This window comes from Trachinotus anak, unplaced genomic scaffold (genome assembly GCF_046630095.1).
Source record: "Trachinotus anak isolate AG129_WGS33_773 ecotype Australia unplaced genomic scaffold, CSIRO_AGI_Tana_v1 ptg000019l, whole genome shotgun sequence".
NCBI lineage: Eukaryota > Metazoa > Chordata > Actinopteri > Carangiformes > Carangidae > Trachinotus > Trachinotus anak.
The window spans coordinates 6061139-6080483 of record NW_027273870.1 but is presented as its reverse complement, the minus strand read 5'-3'; the positions used below and the strand labels follow the sequence as shown (position 1 = coordinate 6080483).

The 19345-nt window shown below is 44.9% G+C and overlaps 1 protein-coding gene across 1 annotated transcript in view; it reads right to left on the bottom strand.

Annotated features, from left to right (window-relative positions):
* Positions 1-15524: 15524 nt before the first annotated feature.
* LOC139636728 (B-cell lymphoma/leukemia 11A-like) overlaps positions 15525-19345 on the bottom strand; it is a 32372-nt gene continuing 28551 nt past the window's right edge. Inside the window, exon 3 of the mRNA XM_071505015.1 lies at positions 15525-17916. Within this exon, the coding sequence (XP_071361116.1) occupies positions 15935-17916 (1982 nt within the window). The 3' untranslated portion in view covers positions 15525-15934. The remainder of the gene's footprint in view (positions 17917-19345) is intronic.

Here is a 19345-nt window from a genome sequence, read left to right as displayed (position 1 = left end):
TCATGCTTTTCATGGTCCTCGGTGCGCCACAGTCCCCCCACAGTCCCACCTCCTTGCCCTTACCCCTTCCACAGACAAATTGATTTGCAAGGGTCCGGAGCTGGCGAGCCCTCAGAGCACCACCTTTTTTGCATACAGGGCGCTGCGGGGATAGCACAATGACTGGGTCCAACAAAAGATGAGAGGAGAGAGGGATGAGGAGAGAGAGAGAGAGCGAGGGGGGGAGAGAGAAAGGGGGGGTTGTAAGGGTTGTGGGTGTTTGTGTGTGGGGGTTGGTTGCACCAGGCCAAACTCAGCAGGACGGAGAGAACTGGCTGGTCCACCATATCAAGTCGCGCGCACACACGCATGGACATAGCCACGGACTCAGTCACACACACACAAATAAGCACATTCACTCACACACACACACACACACACACACACACACACACACACACACATACACACACTCCAGTGCCCTCATGCCCTCAGCCCTCCCTCCTTGTCCCTTTATCCCTGTCTGGTTGGAAAGGTCAGTGCATGTCTGGGAAAGGGGGTCCCAGGATCCCCAAACCCCTCCACTCCACACACACACACACACACACACACACAGACACACACACACATACATACATACATACACATACAAGCACACACACACACATAGACATAGATGTAACAGCCCTGTCCATTCATTTTTATGTAAATGAATCACTAATACTGTACACACTTTATATACTGGTTGAGTTGGTGATGATGGTGGGGCTGGAGGGTTTATATGCACTGGTCAGCATCAGCTGAGCAGCCCCCCACCCCCGCCCCCACCCTTCAGACAGTGCAACCCTTACTACTCCAACCCACTCCCCCCCCCCCCACCCGACCCCAGTGAAAGAAGAGAGTGAACACATTCAAATGGAAAACACAGCCCATTGTGACCAGTGTTTTGTCTCCTCATGATGTAAATAGCTCCACAGCAAACAGAAATGTGCAATTGTAGCAATGATTGATAACAACGCAGCCCTGTCAGTGATGTCATCATATTACCTGTCATGTGACTTCTGATTTTCTTGTTATACTTTAGCAACATTACTTTTCAGTGTGTCTCTGTGTTATGTGTTTGTTTATGTTTTTTGTCTTTCTGGACCACTGCCTGCTCTACTATGCTGCATATAATCTATACAATACTATAAAAGAGTAGTAGCATGAATAAAGTCCTATATGCCCACCTACATGTCTGCATGAATCTGTGTGTGCATGTTGGGGTGTGTACTGAGATGATCTGCTGTCTGGCTCTCTTCCTTTTCCCCTGATGCCCCTGAGACACTGCCCCATGCACACACACACACACACACACATGCACAGGATCGCAGACACACAGTCTACGGTAAAGAGGGAAACCCTCTATATCCTTCATGAACCTCCTGACCTGGAGCTCTATACAGCCCACCAGGATGGGAAGGGGAAGAGTGAGAGAAGGGGGGAGGAGGGGGGAGACCGCAGGCCCAGCTGGGGTGTGGGAGGAGAATAAAAAAACCTCCCCTCCCTCTTCTCCCTCACCTCACCCTCTGATCTCTGACCTGCTGTGAGGAGGAGGACCAGCCATGTCTGGTCCACTTCATGGCTGCGGATGAGTCGTCCAGCAGAAAGCTGCAGAGACACAGACATGTGTCTCAGACAGCACTGATCCTGCTCACCTACCTGCTCTGCTGCCACTGTGGAAGAAGGTATCACCAAAGTACTGTAATGTCACACTGAGCAGTTATTTAAACTCCAAAGTAGTGTTGCTAATTTGTTGTGTTGCTGTGTTGCTGTTTTATGGCAACTGGCATTTTACTTATAGATCTACATACATTTAATTTTCTTAACTGTCATCAAGCTGTTTTGAATGTAGATTTGGCTGAATTTGTCTAGTTTAACTTTAAGGTGACGCAGATATGTGTATGAGATTAGGCCGTCTGCACTCTTTCCTGTGCTCAGCAGTGAAGTGTATGCTCTCATTTAAACCCATACAGTAATGACACATTTTTGAGAAATTGAAAGTCTAAGGATATACTGGGCTAATGAGAACGTTTTGCCTTTGCTTAGTCTCATTTTCTGCATCGCTCTCAATAAAACTCTGGCTACGTCTTCTCCTAAAGTACTCCTGATTGTGTGCATCTATGTGCAGACCTTTGCTTTAATGTGCAAGCAACTAAAGTCCCCCCCCCCCCCCCCCCCCCCCCCTTGTTGCACAGTATACGTTGTTAGCAATTGACTTCAAAATAAAACTAAATTACAGTTATGAGCAAGGTGTCAAATTTCGAAGCACTGATCAGTAATAATAGATAAGGAGCAGAAATTTACATTATATTACATCATTTTGCTGTGAGGCACATATGATGAAAAACAAACAGGAGACGGTGAAATGGAGGATGTGATGCTGTCAAAAATACCATCATAGAGGAGATGATCAGACTGAGAGAAGAAATCTGACTCATCTGGAGGAGGTTTTCTATAAGAGCTTTTAAAGTAATGTTGGGCAGGTAGCATTGGGTGATGCACTGGCTCTATGCCAAGATATCCAGTTCCATACTCAATAACACTGCTTTTACTACCCACAGTGTGCCCTTAAGCAAGGCAGGTAACCTTCACCTGTTCTGCTTTATTAGTGGCAAACAGCAGAACAGTGTTTCATAAAAGCAAACTTCTGGGACCAGATGTCACGGCCGTGGATGAAAAGAAACCTTTCCTAGGTGAATCAAATAATATTCTTGCAGAGGTTTGTGTGTGGTGGCAGAGACAAAGCTGCTGGTTGTTGACTTCATCTTGAGAAGGGCTCTCTTCTTCTTCCTCTTGTTCTTCTTCTTCTTCAGTGCGATCTGAAAGCAGCTGCCTGGAGGGAGAAATATAAAGACAAAACAGTGACATGGATCCGAATCAAGGACAAATACAGTGATAAGTCACAAAGAAAGAAAGCGAGAGCAGGAGAGAAGGTGAAGGCTGTATTGTGTCTCAATCTGTTATTTGTCCATGACACTGATGGAGTGGCATCGCTTTGTCTGTGCCTGCTTGTTTGTGTGTCCGCATGTCTGTGCAAGAATTTGTATGTTTGTGTGAGTGCAAGTGTGTTTGTGGTAACATATTGATACATCAGTGTATTTGGAGGATAGGAACAGGGGTCATCGTTTCTTCGTTCTCCTTCATTCACACACACGCACACACACGGACACACACATACACACACACACACACACACACACCATGTTTCTGCTGGTCTTGCCCCTGATCTGGGTCAAGGGAGACTCCATTCAGGTCCATTCCATCCCCCCAGAACCCCCTGCTGCGTCTGTGCTCCATCCCCATCCCAGCAGCCTCTCACTCGTCCATGCCAGGGATTGTTTCCAAAGATTAGACTTAATATGAATATCCATAAACAGAATGGGACTCCCAGACTGTGAAAGCTATCAAAGACATATTTGCATCTAATCCTCAAAGAACCCCCCTCCCACCCCTTACAGAGAGCTTGCTACCCCCTTTCGGCCCCCCGAAAAGATCCTACTAAACCTTCCCCCAAAAAACCCTCAAACCTGCCATCCCCCCAGCACCAAAAAAAAAAAACCCTCCCCTCTTGCCCCCCGGACCATCCCATCCATTCCCCAACCGTTGGGCCAGACAAGACCAGACCAATTCTGTTGGGGATTATTTGGCTTAGTGATGAATAATGGATGACCATCTCCCCTCTGGCTCTCCACCACAGCAGCACCTCTCAATTGGCCTTGGCATGGAGCCATTCACTGGCCTGTCTGGATGGCTGTTTGGCCGGCTGGCTGGCTACCCAACCCAAGAGATCCTCAGGGTGATTGCAATATTGGGAAAGTATGGGCAGAATATTAGTCATGAATATTGTAAAAAAAAAAAATATTTAAAAAAAAAGTTCATTGTAGTTTTGTAGTGTCAAAGCTGTGATTTGTGGGTTAATGCATTAATATCAGATATGGCAGCAACTATTATAAATTTAGCAAGCAGAAGAGCAAAATTCCTTCAAAATATCAAATTTCTTGATGGTTTATGTCAAAGAATAAGCAGGAAATCTCTGAACATTTCTAGTAACAACAATTTGTAATTCCCACTTCACACACATTTGAAAAGGTATCTCTCTCCTTGAAATATTCAGCAGAAAGCTGCTCACTGAACATGAAATTACTGAACGCCTTTCAATAAATTCAAATATAAACCGATGGTCTCGGACACTAAGTAGACCACGGGGGCAGAGAGAGTGTTGAACAGAGCGTGGGAGAAAGGCCTGAACATTGTCCTTGTCCTGAAAAGCAAGGAAGCCACTCTTCTTTTATTCCTCCTCTCATCCTTGTTTTGCACTTTATCTCTTTTCATCCGCTCTGCTCTCCGTCTTATTTTCAATGGAGCACTTGGGGCCAAAGAGATGTCAGTTCTGTGGATACATACACACACACACACACACACACACACACACACACACACACACACACACACACACACACTCAAACACACACACATACACACAAGGACACACCTGGGCATAAGAGCGCCATCTGAAAGGAGACAAGTTCATCCAAAGGGCCTGGCTAACAGTAACACAGGAGGGGCCAAGTCCCTTTGTGCCCCTGGTCTGCTCAGAAGCTTCTTACCCCTCACTCTTCCTGAAGACAGGCTCCCAAGGTGCAATTCGACAAGATGGTTTTTGTACACTCATTATTTGTGACCCTTTTTTGTCTTTCATTTTCTTGTTTTACGGCTTTGTTTGTTTGTTTCTTTCAGGCGAGGGTAGAGTAGCCCTAGGTCTTTTGACGACAGCTGTGCTGCCGAGTGCTGCATAGAAACAACACAAGTTCAGCACAATGACTGACAAGCGCTTTGTAAGACAGGAGGCCCACAATGAATGTGTCCCCACTAAAGACCACCGGTTGGCCCCATAAAGACCAGAATATTAGAGGCTGCCTGGTCCAAGAGAGTCGACTGCAGTCCTGCAACCCCCTGGAGTAGTTTGGACAACTGCGAGCTCCATCCTGCAGGACGGCAAAGTCTCGGCAAATGCTGTAAAAGTGAACTGGACAGGCTCAGTGAGGACTAAAAAAGGAAGGAAAAGGTGTGGAGGAGGGTGAAAAGTGCATTTTGAAGACTGACAAGTGTGCATGTCTGAAAGAGAGAGTATGAAATAAAAAGAGAAAACAGACCAAGCTACCAGAAAGACTATGAAAATACCAAATATGGACATTACACAAACTTTCTAACTTTTTCTATGACTAAAGCACACACTATGTGTTTACTCAGAGGTAAGTAAAAGGAAAACTTCCAAAACATGCAAGCTCAACTGTAAACACTGCAGAGAGAAGGAAGTATGTGCAGGGTATAATAAGGTCAGTGTGGCAGGTCAAGCATGTGACCGTGGCCATGCAGCCCCTCTTCCCTCCCCCCTATCCTGCTCTCTTTGACCCCTGGGCCTCAGGAATGAACCAGGAGTGAACCAGGAGTGAACCAGGAGTGGTGCAGCAGTTCTCAGAAGCTTCCAGAAACTTCCTGAGCCCTCTCACCCCTCAACCTCGGCCGGTCTTAGCCTCTGTCACCCCTGGAGCAGCTGGAATGGCTCAGAGAGCTCAGCCGGCCCCAACAGGGAGGGTGAGTACCGCCATATACACCTTTAACACACACAGACACACACAGACATGAAAAGGACACACACATGAGAATATATATAGGTAATTTTAGATAAGAAAGGATATAGATGTATATGTAAACATGAAACTACTATACATCTGAACAAGATACAACAGGGGCGAAAGCCAGGATCTCCTTATTGGGTGATTCTGCAAAATCATGAAATTCTTTTAAGAATTTTTTTTTTACCACAGATGCTGATGTTTTTAAAATTGTTGCTTTCCACCACATCTGTACATAGCAGCCAGAGGTGTAGTGCTATTTGTCAAGTGCCCGTGCAAGTTACAAGTTTACATTCGTCAGTCGACTATGACCACATGATCAAACGTTAGACTGACTTAATGAACGGTTTCATCATGTTGACAATATAATGCAGCAGTCAGAGAAACATCCAGCTAAATAGTGTTACCATGGACGTAGTAGGTTGATGAACACAACTAGTTTGTGTTTTGAATAATTTCATTTACTTACCTAAGACAAGTAAATGAAGCAGCAGATGGAAAAATCCTTCCTGAGGATACATCTACACTGCAGTTTTAAAATGAAACCAGATTACTGCAGAAATGATCTGCATCCATACTACCACACCTGCAAACGCATATATACATGACCATTCACATACACTGGGCATGGACGAGCAGGTGTAAACAGGAAGCAGATTGTCTACGCTGAGTTGTACTCAGCTGATTAGTTGCAGAAAATACTACAAACGAGGAACAGCAAAGACAGTTGTAGCATTAACATGCAGAACTTCACTGCACAACAGCTGCTCGCAAAGACAACAAGGTCAGTAACACTTGACTCATTACTCATGTTGGTTTCACCACTGGTAGTCGAGGCTGATGAAATTCAATCAGGGAGCAATTGTGACTACGGTGTGACTATGTCATCTTTTCCAAAGGTCTCCGTTCTTGCCCGTCCAGTTTCAAACTAAATTGGGGCCATTTTCTTAAAAGAAAACTCTGGAGTAGTGTGGATTGGAGGCAAAAACGTAGCAAAAGAGATGTGTTTTAAAATGAGAACGTAGCAGTGTGGATGTTGCCTGGGGAAAAGTTACAGTGCAGGCAGAGGTCAAGTGAAGCTAATAGGCTAGGCTATGAAAACGTAGCGAAGCTAGCTTTCATTTCCAGCAGCACAAGCTGTCCAAGTAACAGGCTCACTTTGTTATGTTTTTCTGCCTTTCCATCTTTATTACTTAACGATTAAATTCAATACACCTTGAGTGCAAATATGACAGCTTTAATTTGTTGTTATTAGTTCTCTTGTATGACATGCACTTTAGAGATGATCTGATCTTTAAGCTCTTAAAAATTAACATACATTTCAACCATTATGTAAATTGCAAATGATTATGTGAGCTGCAGATATTTTATCCATCAGCTCTGCACCTATGATGGAAGCTCTGGTGTGGGTCAGGCAACTAAAGCACTCTTGTAATTTAGCACTGTACTTCCATAAATCTGAGGGATTTACAACAAATAGATTTTAAAAACAATCGTTGAAACTGGAGCGTCAGAGGCTATAGAGATATTCTCACCTGTACTCTCAAGTAAAGATGGAGATTCCTGTGCCCCTTTCATTGTTGGTGTGTGGTGTGTGAAGGAAGGCAAACTCTGGTTACCTGTATGTGTAAAGTCAAACAAACCACACCCTGTGGTAGGCACCACCCTGCCTGCCACACCTTTACATTTTACCTCACTACATATATGCTGACCTGAAGGTTAGAGAAACAAGCTCGTGACTGGAATGTCTCCATTTCAGTGCCTGGACCAGTAGGATTAAATCTAGGTGGGAAAAGTGAAAAAACAAGTAGCGCTTGCCCTTCTCTCATCAACACCATTGTGGTGCGCTTGAGCAAGGCCCTTAACTCCAGCTGTCCCAGTGAATCAGCTCGGTGGCCAGCGGGTCAGACTGTGGTTGTACTGGGAAGCTTCCAGGTGTGAATGTGTGTAACTGTGTGACTGTAATGAGGGCGTTCCTGTAAGAGACAGACTGACCGTTGACACTGGATTATGCTTACTCACATGAGGCTGCTGAAGTCATAGCTCCAGTTTTTTTGGGATATTTATTTTTTTCATATTTTCTCAGTTCATTAAATTGTGACTTAAGAACATTTCTTTCATTTTGTCACCTAAAACACTCAAAATTTACTGGACATTTTGGGAAATAAGAGATTAATACAACCTTTTCATCTATACTGTGAATTCATGGCATGTTGATTAGCTTAGCTCTTAGCTTAGCATGAAGTGGGGGGAAAAAGCTTTTCTGACTCTGACCGAAGGTAACAAAACTCCATTACCAGCACCTGTTAAGTCACAAATGAACCTATTATATCTCGTTTGTTTGTTCATCTATCATCTCTCACCAAAATAAATAGAATAAACACATTTCCAAAAAGTTTGAATTATTGCTTTAAAAATATTATAAGTACAATAATTAGCCCTTAAAAAACCTCTGTGTCCTCAGCAGCTACAGTCCTGGAGTCTCCCTGGCGTCAAAGACTGGAATAAAGATAGCAACACCTACCAATAAAAGACAGTTCCTATATATTGCACTTAAGTGTCAATCACTCTGAGAATCCCATCTGTCATGCGTGACATAGTTTACAAGCTATAAATGATGTATTTGCTGAGTTAGTGTCCAGCCTTCACTGACACTGAAATATAGCGGCATAAAGAGGCCAGAGGATGAACTTTGCCTCTTTATTCACAGGACAGTAAACAGGCGCCCTACTGTCTCCCACTGCACACACAGCATACAGCTCACACACACATAGACACACATGCAGGTACATTGAAAAGCACACACAAGTCAGAGGGTACTGATAATATGACCCTGTTTTACTGGTCATATAAATTTTGCCAGCGGCGTTGCACCTGGAGAACGCACACATACTCAAATATGACCATAAGCATACACTAACCCCCACCATGTCCATGAGCACACACCACCCCTGTGCACACATTTATCCACCTTTCACAGGCCATGGCACACAGGTGTAAACATGGAGTGTTTTGTCCGTGGCGGCGCACCGAGGCTTTACACAGTTACAACATGGTGCCACTCTGAGTTCCACACCCTGCGGCTCAAGGTCAGATCAGTCGGCCTGTGGAATCTCCTGCCCCTGCCCCGCCCCACCTCCCTCACCCCCTTGAACCTCCCCCACCCCCTTGAACCTCCTCAACACCCATGCTCTGGAATGAGCCACCCCTGCAGCGTGCTAAAGGAAACCCCTTCAGCGATAGACCAACCACATACTGATTGTACAGTAGAGCTTTCACTGAAATAGTGCTGACCTGCACAAGGCTGGCCCTTATGTATCCGTGCGCACACTGTACACACACAAAGCTGTGCAAACACGTGTGACACTGGAGAGTGAGTGTGAAGGAATGTCAGGCGTCCAAGAGGTCAGTAATAAAGGCAATACCTTAGGGCTCATATCTGATTGTGCACAATGAAACCAAAAAGAGGCCACTCAATTATGGTCGCCGCTGTATTCAAGACATTCCTTCCCCCTCACCCCTCACCCCCTGTCCTTCTTTTTCACTCCAGGGTCAAAGTTTTCACCTTATCTGGAAGCCATCAGCAGTACCAGTCCCACCTCTGTGACTCATTTAGTCGAAACTGTTGCATGTCGTTAAAACCCTTCTTTCTATGTCTGAGAAGTAGGAAAAAAAAAAAAAAAAAAAGATCGCACACACAGACATTTAAAGTAATACTTCACAAGCGAGGTAATCCAGGTCTCTGCCAAGATTTTCACTGCCAGTTACAGCACATATTGTCTAGCGGGCAGACCACGACTCAGATGTTGTGAGGGGGGAGGAGGAGGGGGAAAAGGAGGGGTCGGATTCTGCTGTGATCCAGTTTACTATTTTGGCTGGGGCTTTCTTCTCGCTGTGTGGTCATGGGAGAGATCGGCACAGCCAGCAGGCACTGAGGACACTGGCTGGCCGCAGCCCGACACAGAAGCCACATGGTCAGAGAGAGAAAGAGAAGGAGACAGAGTTAAAAGAGGGAGAGGTGGAAGGAGAAAGGCGAGCAGAGGTATAGGGTGAGGAATGCTGGTGAGGTTATTCTGGTTTTCTCTTTCATGTTCTCACATTTTCTCACTCTCTGTCTCATCCTCCTTTCCTTTGGGCTCCCTCAAAACTTCCTCCTCGCTCTTGCACTTCAACTTCAGCCGCCTCTGCCTGACCAAACTTCAACTTAAGCCTCGTCCCTCCATCCATCCCTCTGTCCCTCTCTTTCTCCCTTCCCCCACGTCTCTCACTCCCTCCTCAGACAGACACAACTACCCTCCTGGACGTTTCCTTTCTGCCGGCCTGCCCCAACAAAGGTGCTCAGTCATGTGAAACCTAATCTCCAGCCCCCCAAAACCTGACCCTTGACCCCTTCAGTCTTCACACAGCCAGAGGGGGAGGGGAGCCAGGGCAGGAAAGGGAGGCTTTTGGGAAAAGGTCACATTCCCGAAGACACTTTTGTGTATGCACGTGTGTGTGTGTGTGTGTGTGTGTGTGTGTGTGAGCGTGCGTGCATGCACTCAATCCATTATGTGGTTTGTGTTCCAGCATCAGCATGTGTGTTTGATTCTGTGTCTGCGCGTACAAACGTGCATGAGGGGGAGTTTGCCTGTATACTCCTGTGTGCTCAGAGGCCTTTTAAGTTTTCATGTGTGTGCACACATGTATGTCTGTTGTACAGTAGCTACGAGTGTGTGTATGCATAGGCGGACCGTACGTGCGTATGTGCATGTTTGTGAGAAATCACTTTCAGCCCCGAAGCGTCGCTGCCCATAGACAAAACACAGACTTTGTTTTCTAGCCGGGCCAGACCTGTAAGTCTTGTCTGGGCAGAGCTCTTCTCCTTCCACCCTGCACTGACAATCCTCAGATCTTTGTGTGTGCGTGTGTGTTTGTGTGTGAGGCACAGTGTGTATATGTGTGAGGCACTGGGTGTCAGCTGTCCTGGGTGATTAGTGCTTTTATATTGTTCCAAGGAGCCCGGACGAGGCCCCCTCTTCACTGCACCACAGCACAGCTGCAGTCTGCCTCTCCATCTCTGCTCTTCAGCCTTCCTCTACTCACTGACACTCACGAGTCGGGCTCAGACCCAAGAAAAAATGAGCCTGAAACAGAGGCAATAACTAGAAGAAGAGGAATGGACAAAGAAACGAAGCAGGACAGAATGCATGCGATCCAGGGAATGAAGAAAAGGAGGGATAGGAGAGATAAAGAGACGTGATCCACTGACAGTTGACGCAAGGAGGAGACAGTAGCGACAAAGAGGAGGAAGGCAGAGGAATAGAGGGAGAGCAGCGGACAGGGAGAAGTGGCATATTAGCAGGATTAGAGAGTCGATTCAACGAGCCGACTCTCTCCTGGACAGGATTTCCCCAGCTATGCCTGGGAGGCCTCCCCTGCTTTAAACACCCAGGCAAGTCAGGACAGAGAGGTGAAGTAGGGGAAGAACGGAAAAGCAAAAGAGAGAGGAGGGGGGTGGGGGGTGGTGGAGGGGGATCTTTATCTTTTCATGAGAGTTTGTGAACTACTTTCGATTAGCATAATGAACTAATAAATTCTCGCCCTTCAACAGAGAATCAGTGTATCCCCTTAAGATTTCCCAGAAATTAGAGTAACAAAAATAACACTTTTCATTTTCTCTAACATCTTGTTTTACAAATGGAAAACAAGTTTGTTGAAGAAAGCGATTCAAACGGGACTATGGGCATTATTCCTGCACGAGAAACTTTTTGAAAACTCTCCTTTCAATCATAGACCACAAGTTACAAGTTAAGGACATATGTCTGCACGAGAAGGAAGAGGAGGGGGCAGGGGATGGTAGGCAAGGGCCAAGAGTCTGCTATGGGAAAAGTATGTCTGCTATGCATGGGTTGTTTGGTGGCGGGATTTGTGGGCCAGAGCATTGTTGCTCTCTTGACATTGAACTTGGGAGAGACAAGGGGGGGAGAACCAACCTCCTAAACATTGTAAGCGCATATATGTGCAAGAACACACACAGGCTAACACATTTCTCACTCACAGCACCCACCCAACCACCCCCACTTCCTTGCAACTCTGCTTTATCTTAACTGTCAACACCTGGCCTGAGCAGGAACCTCTCTCTATCTGTGAACTTTAATCTGGCCCTGCTAGGCAAACAGCGCCAGGCTCGGACAAGGAGAGCGATTAGTCTGTCACGTTGCCCTCCACTGCTTTAGCGGGGAGAGGAAGAAATGGGGAAGGGAGAGGTCGGAAGAAAAGAGGGGAGGACGGGACGTAGACGGATACATAAAGTTAGATATAGCATAATGAAAATAAAGAGAAAAGGAAAAAAAGAGACACAAAGACAGAGAAAGGCTGATGGTATGGTAAGAAAAAAAAAAGGAGATGGGGGCAAGACGGGGGAGGAGGGAGAGAGGAGGAGGTGGGAGGGTTGTTTGAGATATAACACAGACACTTAGCTGACCTGACAAGGCCACAGACCAGAGATATGGTGGTGAACTTCCACCCTTATGACGGATGACTCAAGCTGAGCCCTGCAAACACACCTGGGCGCCATACATCCAAACAAACATGCTCACAATGTGCTTTAGTTCAATGTAGCATATGTTTATGTATATTTATATAGTTTGTGTGTGTGTTGTGGTGGTGGTGTGTTCTTTCTATTCTAAACATAGTGTTATATTTTCAATAAACATGCAGGCCACAATAAAAAATAAAAAAAAAAAAAAAAAAAAGAAGAGCACCAAATTCAGATATGTATGTAATACTTTTTATTTTTTTCAAGACAAAATGGCCAAGTGAAGAGAATAATGCAGACAACAGCTGAAAATAGAGTGGCATCTCCGTAACTGAAAAATAACAACAGCAAAATCTGTAAGTCGAGCAAGAACTCATAAATGTTGGTCAATGACCTTTGGTCATCAAACAGAGAAATTAAGCCATCACAATTCATCAGGAGGGAGAAGAATGAACTGATTTGTTTTGCAGTGACTCTGTTCTGAACAGAGTGTGTGTGTGTATAGTCATAATAAATAATGTCGACCAATGCCGTAGGTCAACTTCAAGTTCAGTTCAGAACAAATAGCTTGAGAGTAAATACAGAACACAGGATGAAATCAGGCTGAAGACCTAAATGTACCTCAACACCATCAGCAATGATAACATGTACCAAACCTTTTCCTTTCTATGATTTCACTTATATTTAGAATATGCCTTGCATATGACATGTACCATATTTAAATTATAAAGCACCATGGTTCTTTTGGCAATGGCAAAACAAAATTCAAAATAAGGAATGAAAAAAAAACCTGTAGCAAAAAAAAAAGAAAAAAAAGAAATGCTTTTCAGATTGATGTTGGATTGATTGCATATGACAAAAAGGTCTTTTTCAAAAACGGCTGGAATGTTATCAGGTGGTACATGTTCAAGGACAGTAAAAATTTGGCTACCGAGAAAACCCAACAATAGCTTGTATTACTGCATATAAAATGGCAGGAGAGAAAAATATATAAAACAAACTAAAAAGATATGTACAACCACCTGTTTTTACCTCATTGTGGTCACTCCAGCGGGACTGCCTGAAAAGGCCATCATATGACCTCTCACCCTTGGGGAACACCACAACATTTTATTTTTCAAAAACATACTTATTTTCAAGCATACAAATTATTCACACTATATTATCCTGCCAAATTAAGAAAATATACGGTGGCAGCTTGTTGGGATTTTTTTCACTACAGAAAAAAAAGGGTACATTGAAACCTTTAAAGAGTACAGGCAAAACAGTTAAAAATACAGGCTCCAACATAAATACTATAAGTGCCTACACTAAGTGAACATTAATTTCAAATACCATTCTAAATACAGGAAAAAAGTAGACCATAAATGTGTTTTGAACATAGGAACTTACATGAGTGTGCATTTTCCTATGTGTTTTAAGTTCTCTCTATATATTTATATATCATAAATCTCTCCCCAATGCAAATTTTTGTTCAACCTGAAGACTTGTGTATAGTAAAGGCAAAAAAGATGAGAGACATGTTCATCACAATTCATTACATAGTGATCAAGTGCCGGATGTCACCAAGACAGAAAAGAGAAATGACAATAAACAATAAAAAAATTAAAACAAAATTTAAATAAGGTTCTCCCCAAAAGATATCCACGTGTTACTTTAAAAAAAAAATCAACAACACAATTTACTTATCTTTTTAAATCAAATTTGTAGAATTTTTATCTTTCTGTAATGAGCAGTATATTTCTATAGTTGGTATGAAGCAGGATATTTCTATGGCGGTTCCTGCATTGATACCCCTGAGAGCCAAACTGATGTTCAGTTCTCAGGAGGAGACATGGCTGGCGACAGTTTCTAGTTCAACTCTTTTTTTTTTATTTCTTTTTTTTTCTGGTCTGTTTTTAATGCAAAGCAATGACACCACACTAATCTGTCAGCATTAGAGCAAGTTTTCCCTTGAGCGTCCAACTGTAAACTGGGAAAATTGAACAGTGCACGTAGGTAGTCCCAGATCTGAAATCCGGGCCTCATTTTATACTCAACCACTGTACCTCCGATTAGAGAGACAGATACAGAATCCAAGGCAGAGTGACAAGTGCTATATCATCAACAATGACAGGGGATGGAGATAAAGATACAACTACCACGATGAGGTCTAGAGCATGTTAACGCAAAAGAACACAAAGTGTGAACAATTTACTCTTAAAAACTTGTGTGGAGGGGTACTTTGTTGAAAAAAAAAATTTTCTTTTCTTTTTTTTTTTTTTTTTACTAAATTCCGATTCGTGACTTTTGATTTAAGATAATTTCCAATGTGAGTTAATAAAAAAAGTTTTCAGATTACTTAAGGGTTTCTAAGATCTAATGCAGTAAAGAGAATAAGCGCTATAAGGACATAAACATTTGAATTGTAGAGACACCTGGTCAACCCACTCCCCACCCACTACTCTGACCCTCCACCCACCCTTACCCTCATACACCCAGCCAAAACCCCACCCCACCCCCCTCACCCAAAATCTGTCTGGCTTAGAACAACTAAAACCCACTCTGTGGTCTTCAAGTGGCTGCTGGCTACACTGCCTGCCTGGCTGACACCGAAGAAACATAATTCTGTGCTACTTACAAAAAAAAAACCTGCAAACTTTTAATTTTCAAAGAAAATAAACACTCTGGAAAATTAAGAGCTTTCCGTTGGTTTAAACGACTCGTCAGAGTACCCTCTCAGTACGGTACACATGTACCAGAAAAATAATAAACACCTAAATCAAAAGTCTACACACCAAACTCCTACTCCTCTTCAGCATGTAACATGCCAGTAAACAGAATCATAATCTGGAGAATAACAATATACATGAGTCAGGCAGATAAATGATTTACCAGAGATACACATCATCTTTTTTTTTTTTCGTTTTCGTTTCAGCTGGTTCCTTACGCTCTGCTAAGTCACTCAACGACGGGGTCATACAGGTGCTTGATGCAAGTACCTGCTTATTCCATATGTGCACAAAAATGTCCTGTAATCTTCGATAGCTGAAACTCCGAGCTTATAGCAAAAAGGAGGATTAACTAATGCAGGTAAAATATCCAAGGCACTCTTTGTTGTCATTTCACACCATATTGTTAATTTCATTGCTGTTTGTAAAAGAAATATTTAATGGCGCCAGTGCCTAGCTTTTCATAGGCAGCCCAATTTTTTATATATATATCTCTTATCTCAATCTTGCATGGAAAATCTTTCACAAAGATCAGTTTTACATGTGACCCTGCTTGTCTTGATGTTTTGATAATATGACACTGTCCAACTATGTTCCAACACAAAACTGTACATGATATGTAAAACAGTAGATACTGTATGCAGCATGGGTTCTCATAACTAACGTTTTTTTTTTTTTTTTCATGTTGAAGAAATCAAAAGTATCAACAGCAACACATGTACAACCAAACCCACCAGCCGAGGACAATTTTCTCTCTAAGTAGCCAAAACACACCGAGCATGCTGTCCAGTTACAAAAAATACAAAACGTGGAAATTATTGCACAATAGAAAGGCTCAAAAAGTTTTGCGTTTGATGCAATAGTATTGCCCCAATGATGGATCATGCATTCAGCTTTTTCCAGTCGGGGATTATGACAGGGCTGTACTGTGTACTGGTGTCTAACCCTGTTGTCCTTTCCCCTCACTTATTGGCTAGTTAGCCAGGGTCGCTTTTTAGCCAGGGGGGGCTGAGAGAGAGAGAGAGAGCTGCCTGCATGCTGCTCTTTGCCTACTCAGTCTTAATGTCATTAGCCAGAGGGCGGTCACTGTGCCACTTCTTCATGTGTTTCTCCAGAGTGCTGTATACACTGAAAGGCATGTGGCAGATTTCACATTTGTACACATCCTTGCCCATCTGTCCGTGGGTCTTCATGTGGCGGGTGAGCTTTGAGCTCTGGGCGCATGCATAGCTGCACAGCTCACACTTGTAGGGCCGCTCTCCAGTGTGACTGCGTCGGTGCACTGTCAAGTTGCTGCAGTTCTTGAACACCTTGCCGCAAAACTCACAAGTGTCACTGCGGCGGCCGTCCTTGGAGCTCGGCCTGCCATTCCCGCTGCCGCCGTGGGGAGTGCTGGCCCCACTGCCGGTGCCGCTGCGTCCTGAAGCGGCCCGCTCCCCGTCCAGCTCACCGGGTGGCGTGGAGAAGCGCAGGCTGCCGTTTTCTGACGAGTGCTCAGATGAGGAGGCGAAGGGCGATTGTCTGGAGTCCCCACCTGTAAAGTTGATGAAGGGGTCCTTGAGTTGTCGTGAGGCAGCGTAGCCAGCTAGCCACTGCGAATAGACGTTCTCCGTGTTTGGGATGGTGGGCGTGGGGGGGTCGAGATCCTTCTCCACCTTGATGCGCTTGGACAGGGGACTAAGGGAGCCAGGGCTGACACCTCCACCAAGCAGCTTCCGGGACAGGTTGTCAGTGGATAGAGGTCCTAGGCCATTGATGGTAGTGGTGCTTCCATCATCGGCCCGGTCTGACTCCATGGCCGAGTCCTCATCACCAGGCTCTCGGGACGAACTCCGGCGGCGTGGGTGCAGGGCCTCGCTGTTCTGGTGGTGGCGGGCCCCTTCTAGCCGCAGGCTGAACCGATAGTCATTCCTTCCCTCTTCTTCTTCCACTCCAGGCTTACTCTCAATTTCCTCCTCTTCCTCCTCTTCCTCTTCCTCCTCTTCCTCCTCCTCCTCTTCCTCCTCTTCCTCCTCCTCCTCCTCCTCCTCCTCCTCTTCTCCATTTTCAGGCATCAAACCGTTATTCTCGCTCTTGAACTTGGCCACCACTGACTTGAGGGCGTCTGTGGCGCTGCCCATCAGCTCGCTTGTACCAGGTTCAGGAGAGCTGGCGGTCGAGAGGCCGTCATCTGACTTGACATTAAGCACAGACGACTTGCTCTGACAGTGTGTCTTCATGTGTCGTTTCAGTTTGCTGGCCTGGGTGCAGGCATGGTTACAGAGGTGACACTTGAATGGCTTTTCCCCTGTGTGGCTACGCCGGTGAACGATTAGGTTGCTCTGGAACTTGAAGGTCTTCCCGCAGAACTCGCAAGACTTTGCCTTGAGAGGTGTGCCCGGCTGGACTGCATTGGATACGGTATTGGGGGTAGAACGTGAGCCAGAAGGTGACTGAGAGGTGGAGAGGGGAGGTGTAGCTGAAAATGGAGGCTTAGAACCTGGCTGGAATGGCTGCAGCATCCGTTGCATAGGGTTGGGCCTGTTAGGGGAGAGTGGTGGGGAAGCCCCGGTGGCATTCCCAGCCAGCTCACGTAGACGTCTAGAGAAGTCCATGCTCGGAGGCGGTTCTAATGGCACTGAGTTGAGCCTCATCACCCTGTCAAAGGCGCTGGGATGGTGGGTTGCCAGGGCCAGGTCATCAGGGCTGAGGTGGTGGCGTGGTGGCGGGCTGAACAGCGGTGGGGTCCGGGGGTAACGACCCTCGCGAGGTGTGGATGCTGAATCCCGGCCAGACCCAGAGCCCGGCATCCTCAGGAGGCTGTAAGGACTGCCATCAGCTAGGTGGACAGCATGGAGGGGTGGTTGGGAGGAGGCACAGTCCCCCCCCATCCCAGGAGCTGCAGCAACGCGGGGGGTGAGGGGGCTGCCAGGCTCGCTCTCCAGATAGATTCGGAAGCCATGGGTGTTCTGGGCGTGCTGGAGCAGGAACCAGGCACTGGTAAAGGGCTGCTTGCACGTGGTGCAGGTGTAACTGCTGGGCTCATCTTTATCTGAAGAAGAAAGGGACACATACAGAGAAACAAAATTTTCATCAACCTGATAAAACCATAATAAGCAACAACTTACTGATGAACAAGGAACTGATTTAACACCATAATTGTAGAATCATTTAAAAAGTTGCACAACTCTTCTGTGATGACAGGTTTTGAAATATATAAAACGTGTTAATCAAAAAGTGAAATCATGTGACAGAATTTAGCAGCAAACACATTTCTTTTTAAGAGTGCACTGCCAAAATGACTGTGATTAGACAGAAGCTTGAAAAAGATTTTAAAAATCTTGAAGTGTCATGGTATAATTGGATGAAAATCATTTTGACACAGAGAAATAAAGCTCCCCTTTTAATTTTGTGATTAAGCATGACTGAATCTTAACACACTGCATAACGCATTTTTAAAAAATTGTTATTACAAATATCCCGAACTATAACATATGTGAAAGATTAAATATGTATTTTTCAATTTCATCAAACCAACATTAACTTGCAGTGGGTGTACGCTCAACAAAAGAATGAATAAAACAATTATGAGAGGTATCTCAGGCAGCAAATACACAATTTACACAGTTGAGAAGACACAGGAATATTTCAAACAATAATTGACTTTCAATAGCACTTGCACGCTGACCTGAGATTTGCCTGACAATGCACGCCTAATCTCGTTAAACACACTCATCTCCCCTCCAATGCCTTGTTTACAGAATTAGCAAGGCTAAAGTGGGACATGTATCTGATGCTGCATATTAACGCTGAATACAAATAAGAGGTCACATGTTAATAAATTGTACCAGCGTTTATCACAAAAAAACACACATTCACAGCAAAAAGAAGCAAAGGGGAAAATTGTGTATGTGTGTGTGTGTTTGTGTGTGGGTGGGGAGGCTTCTATGAAAATGCATTTCATGCATTACTTTTCTATTTCTGATATTTCATGCTTTATGGATTTATTTAAATCCTCTCAGGTGAATAGAAAAGGAGAAGAAGGGGAAAGCAGAAGTGAGAGATATGCAAAATAAGAAGCATCCGCCACTTGCAAATGTGCTCCCTCTTTCATCTTTTGGCTTTCTTATCCTTTCTTCTCTTTTTTCTTTTTTCACTGGAGGGCATTTTTCTGAAGTCATTTGCAGACACTGAACCTAAAACCACGGCCATACTGTGCTGGAGAGGGAGAACAAGGGAGAGGGAGGAAGGAAGATGGGCCGAGTGTGTGTGCGATTGCAACTATGAGATTTTCTAAGATGGTGGATGGACAGTCTTGCATGTTTTAAGCCCGCTGTGGCTGAGAGACAAAGGGGTGAAGAAGGGGCAGGAAGAGAGGACGGCTGCGGAGAGAAAAGGGGGATGTTGTGGATGAGCGACAGAGGGAGCAGATTGGTGTTGTGTGGTTCTTCTTTCTATCTCGTGTGTCCACGGCCACCGCG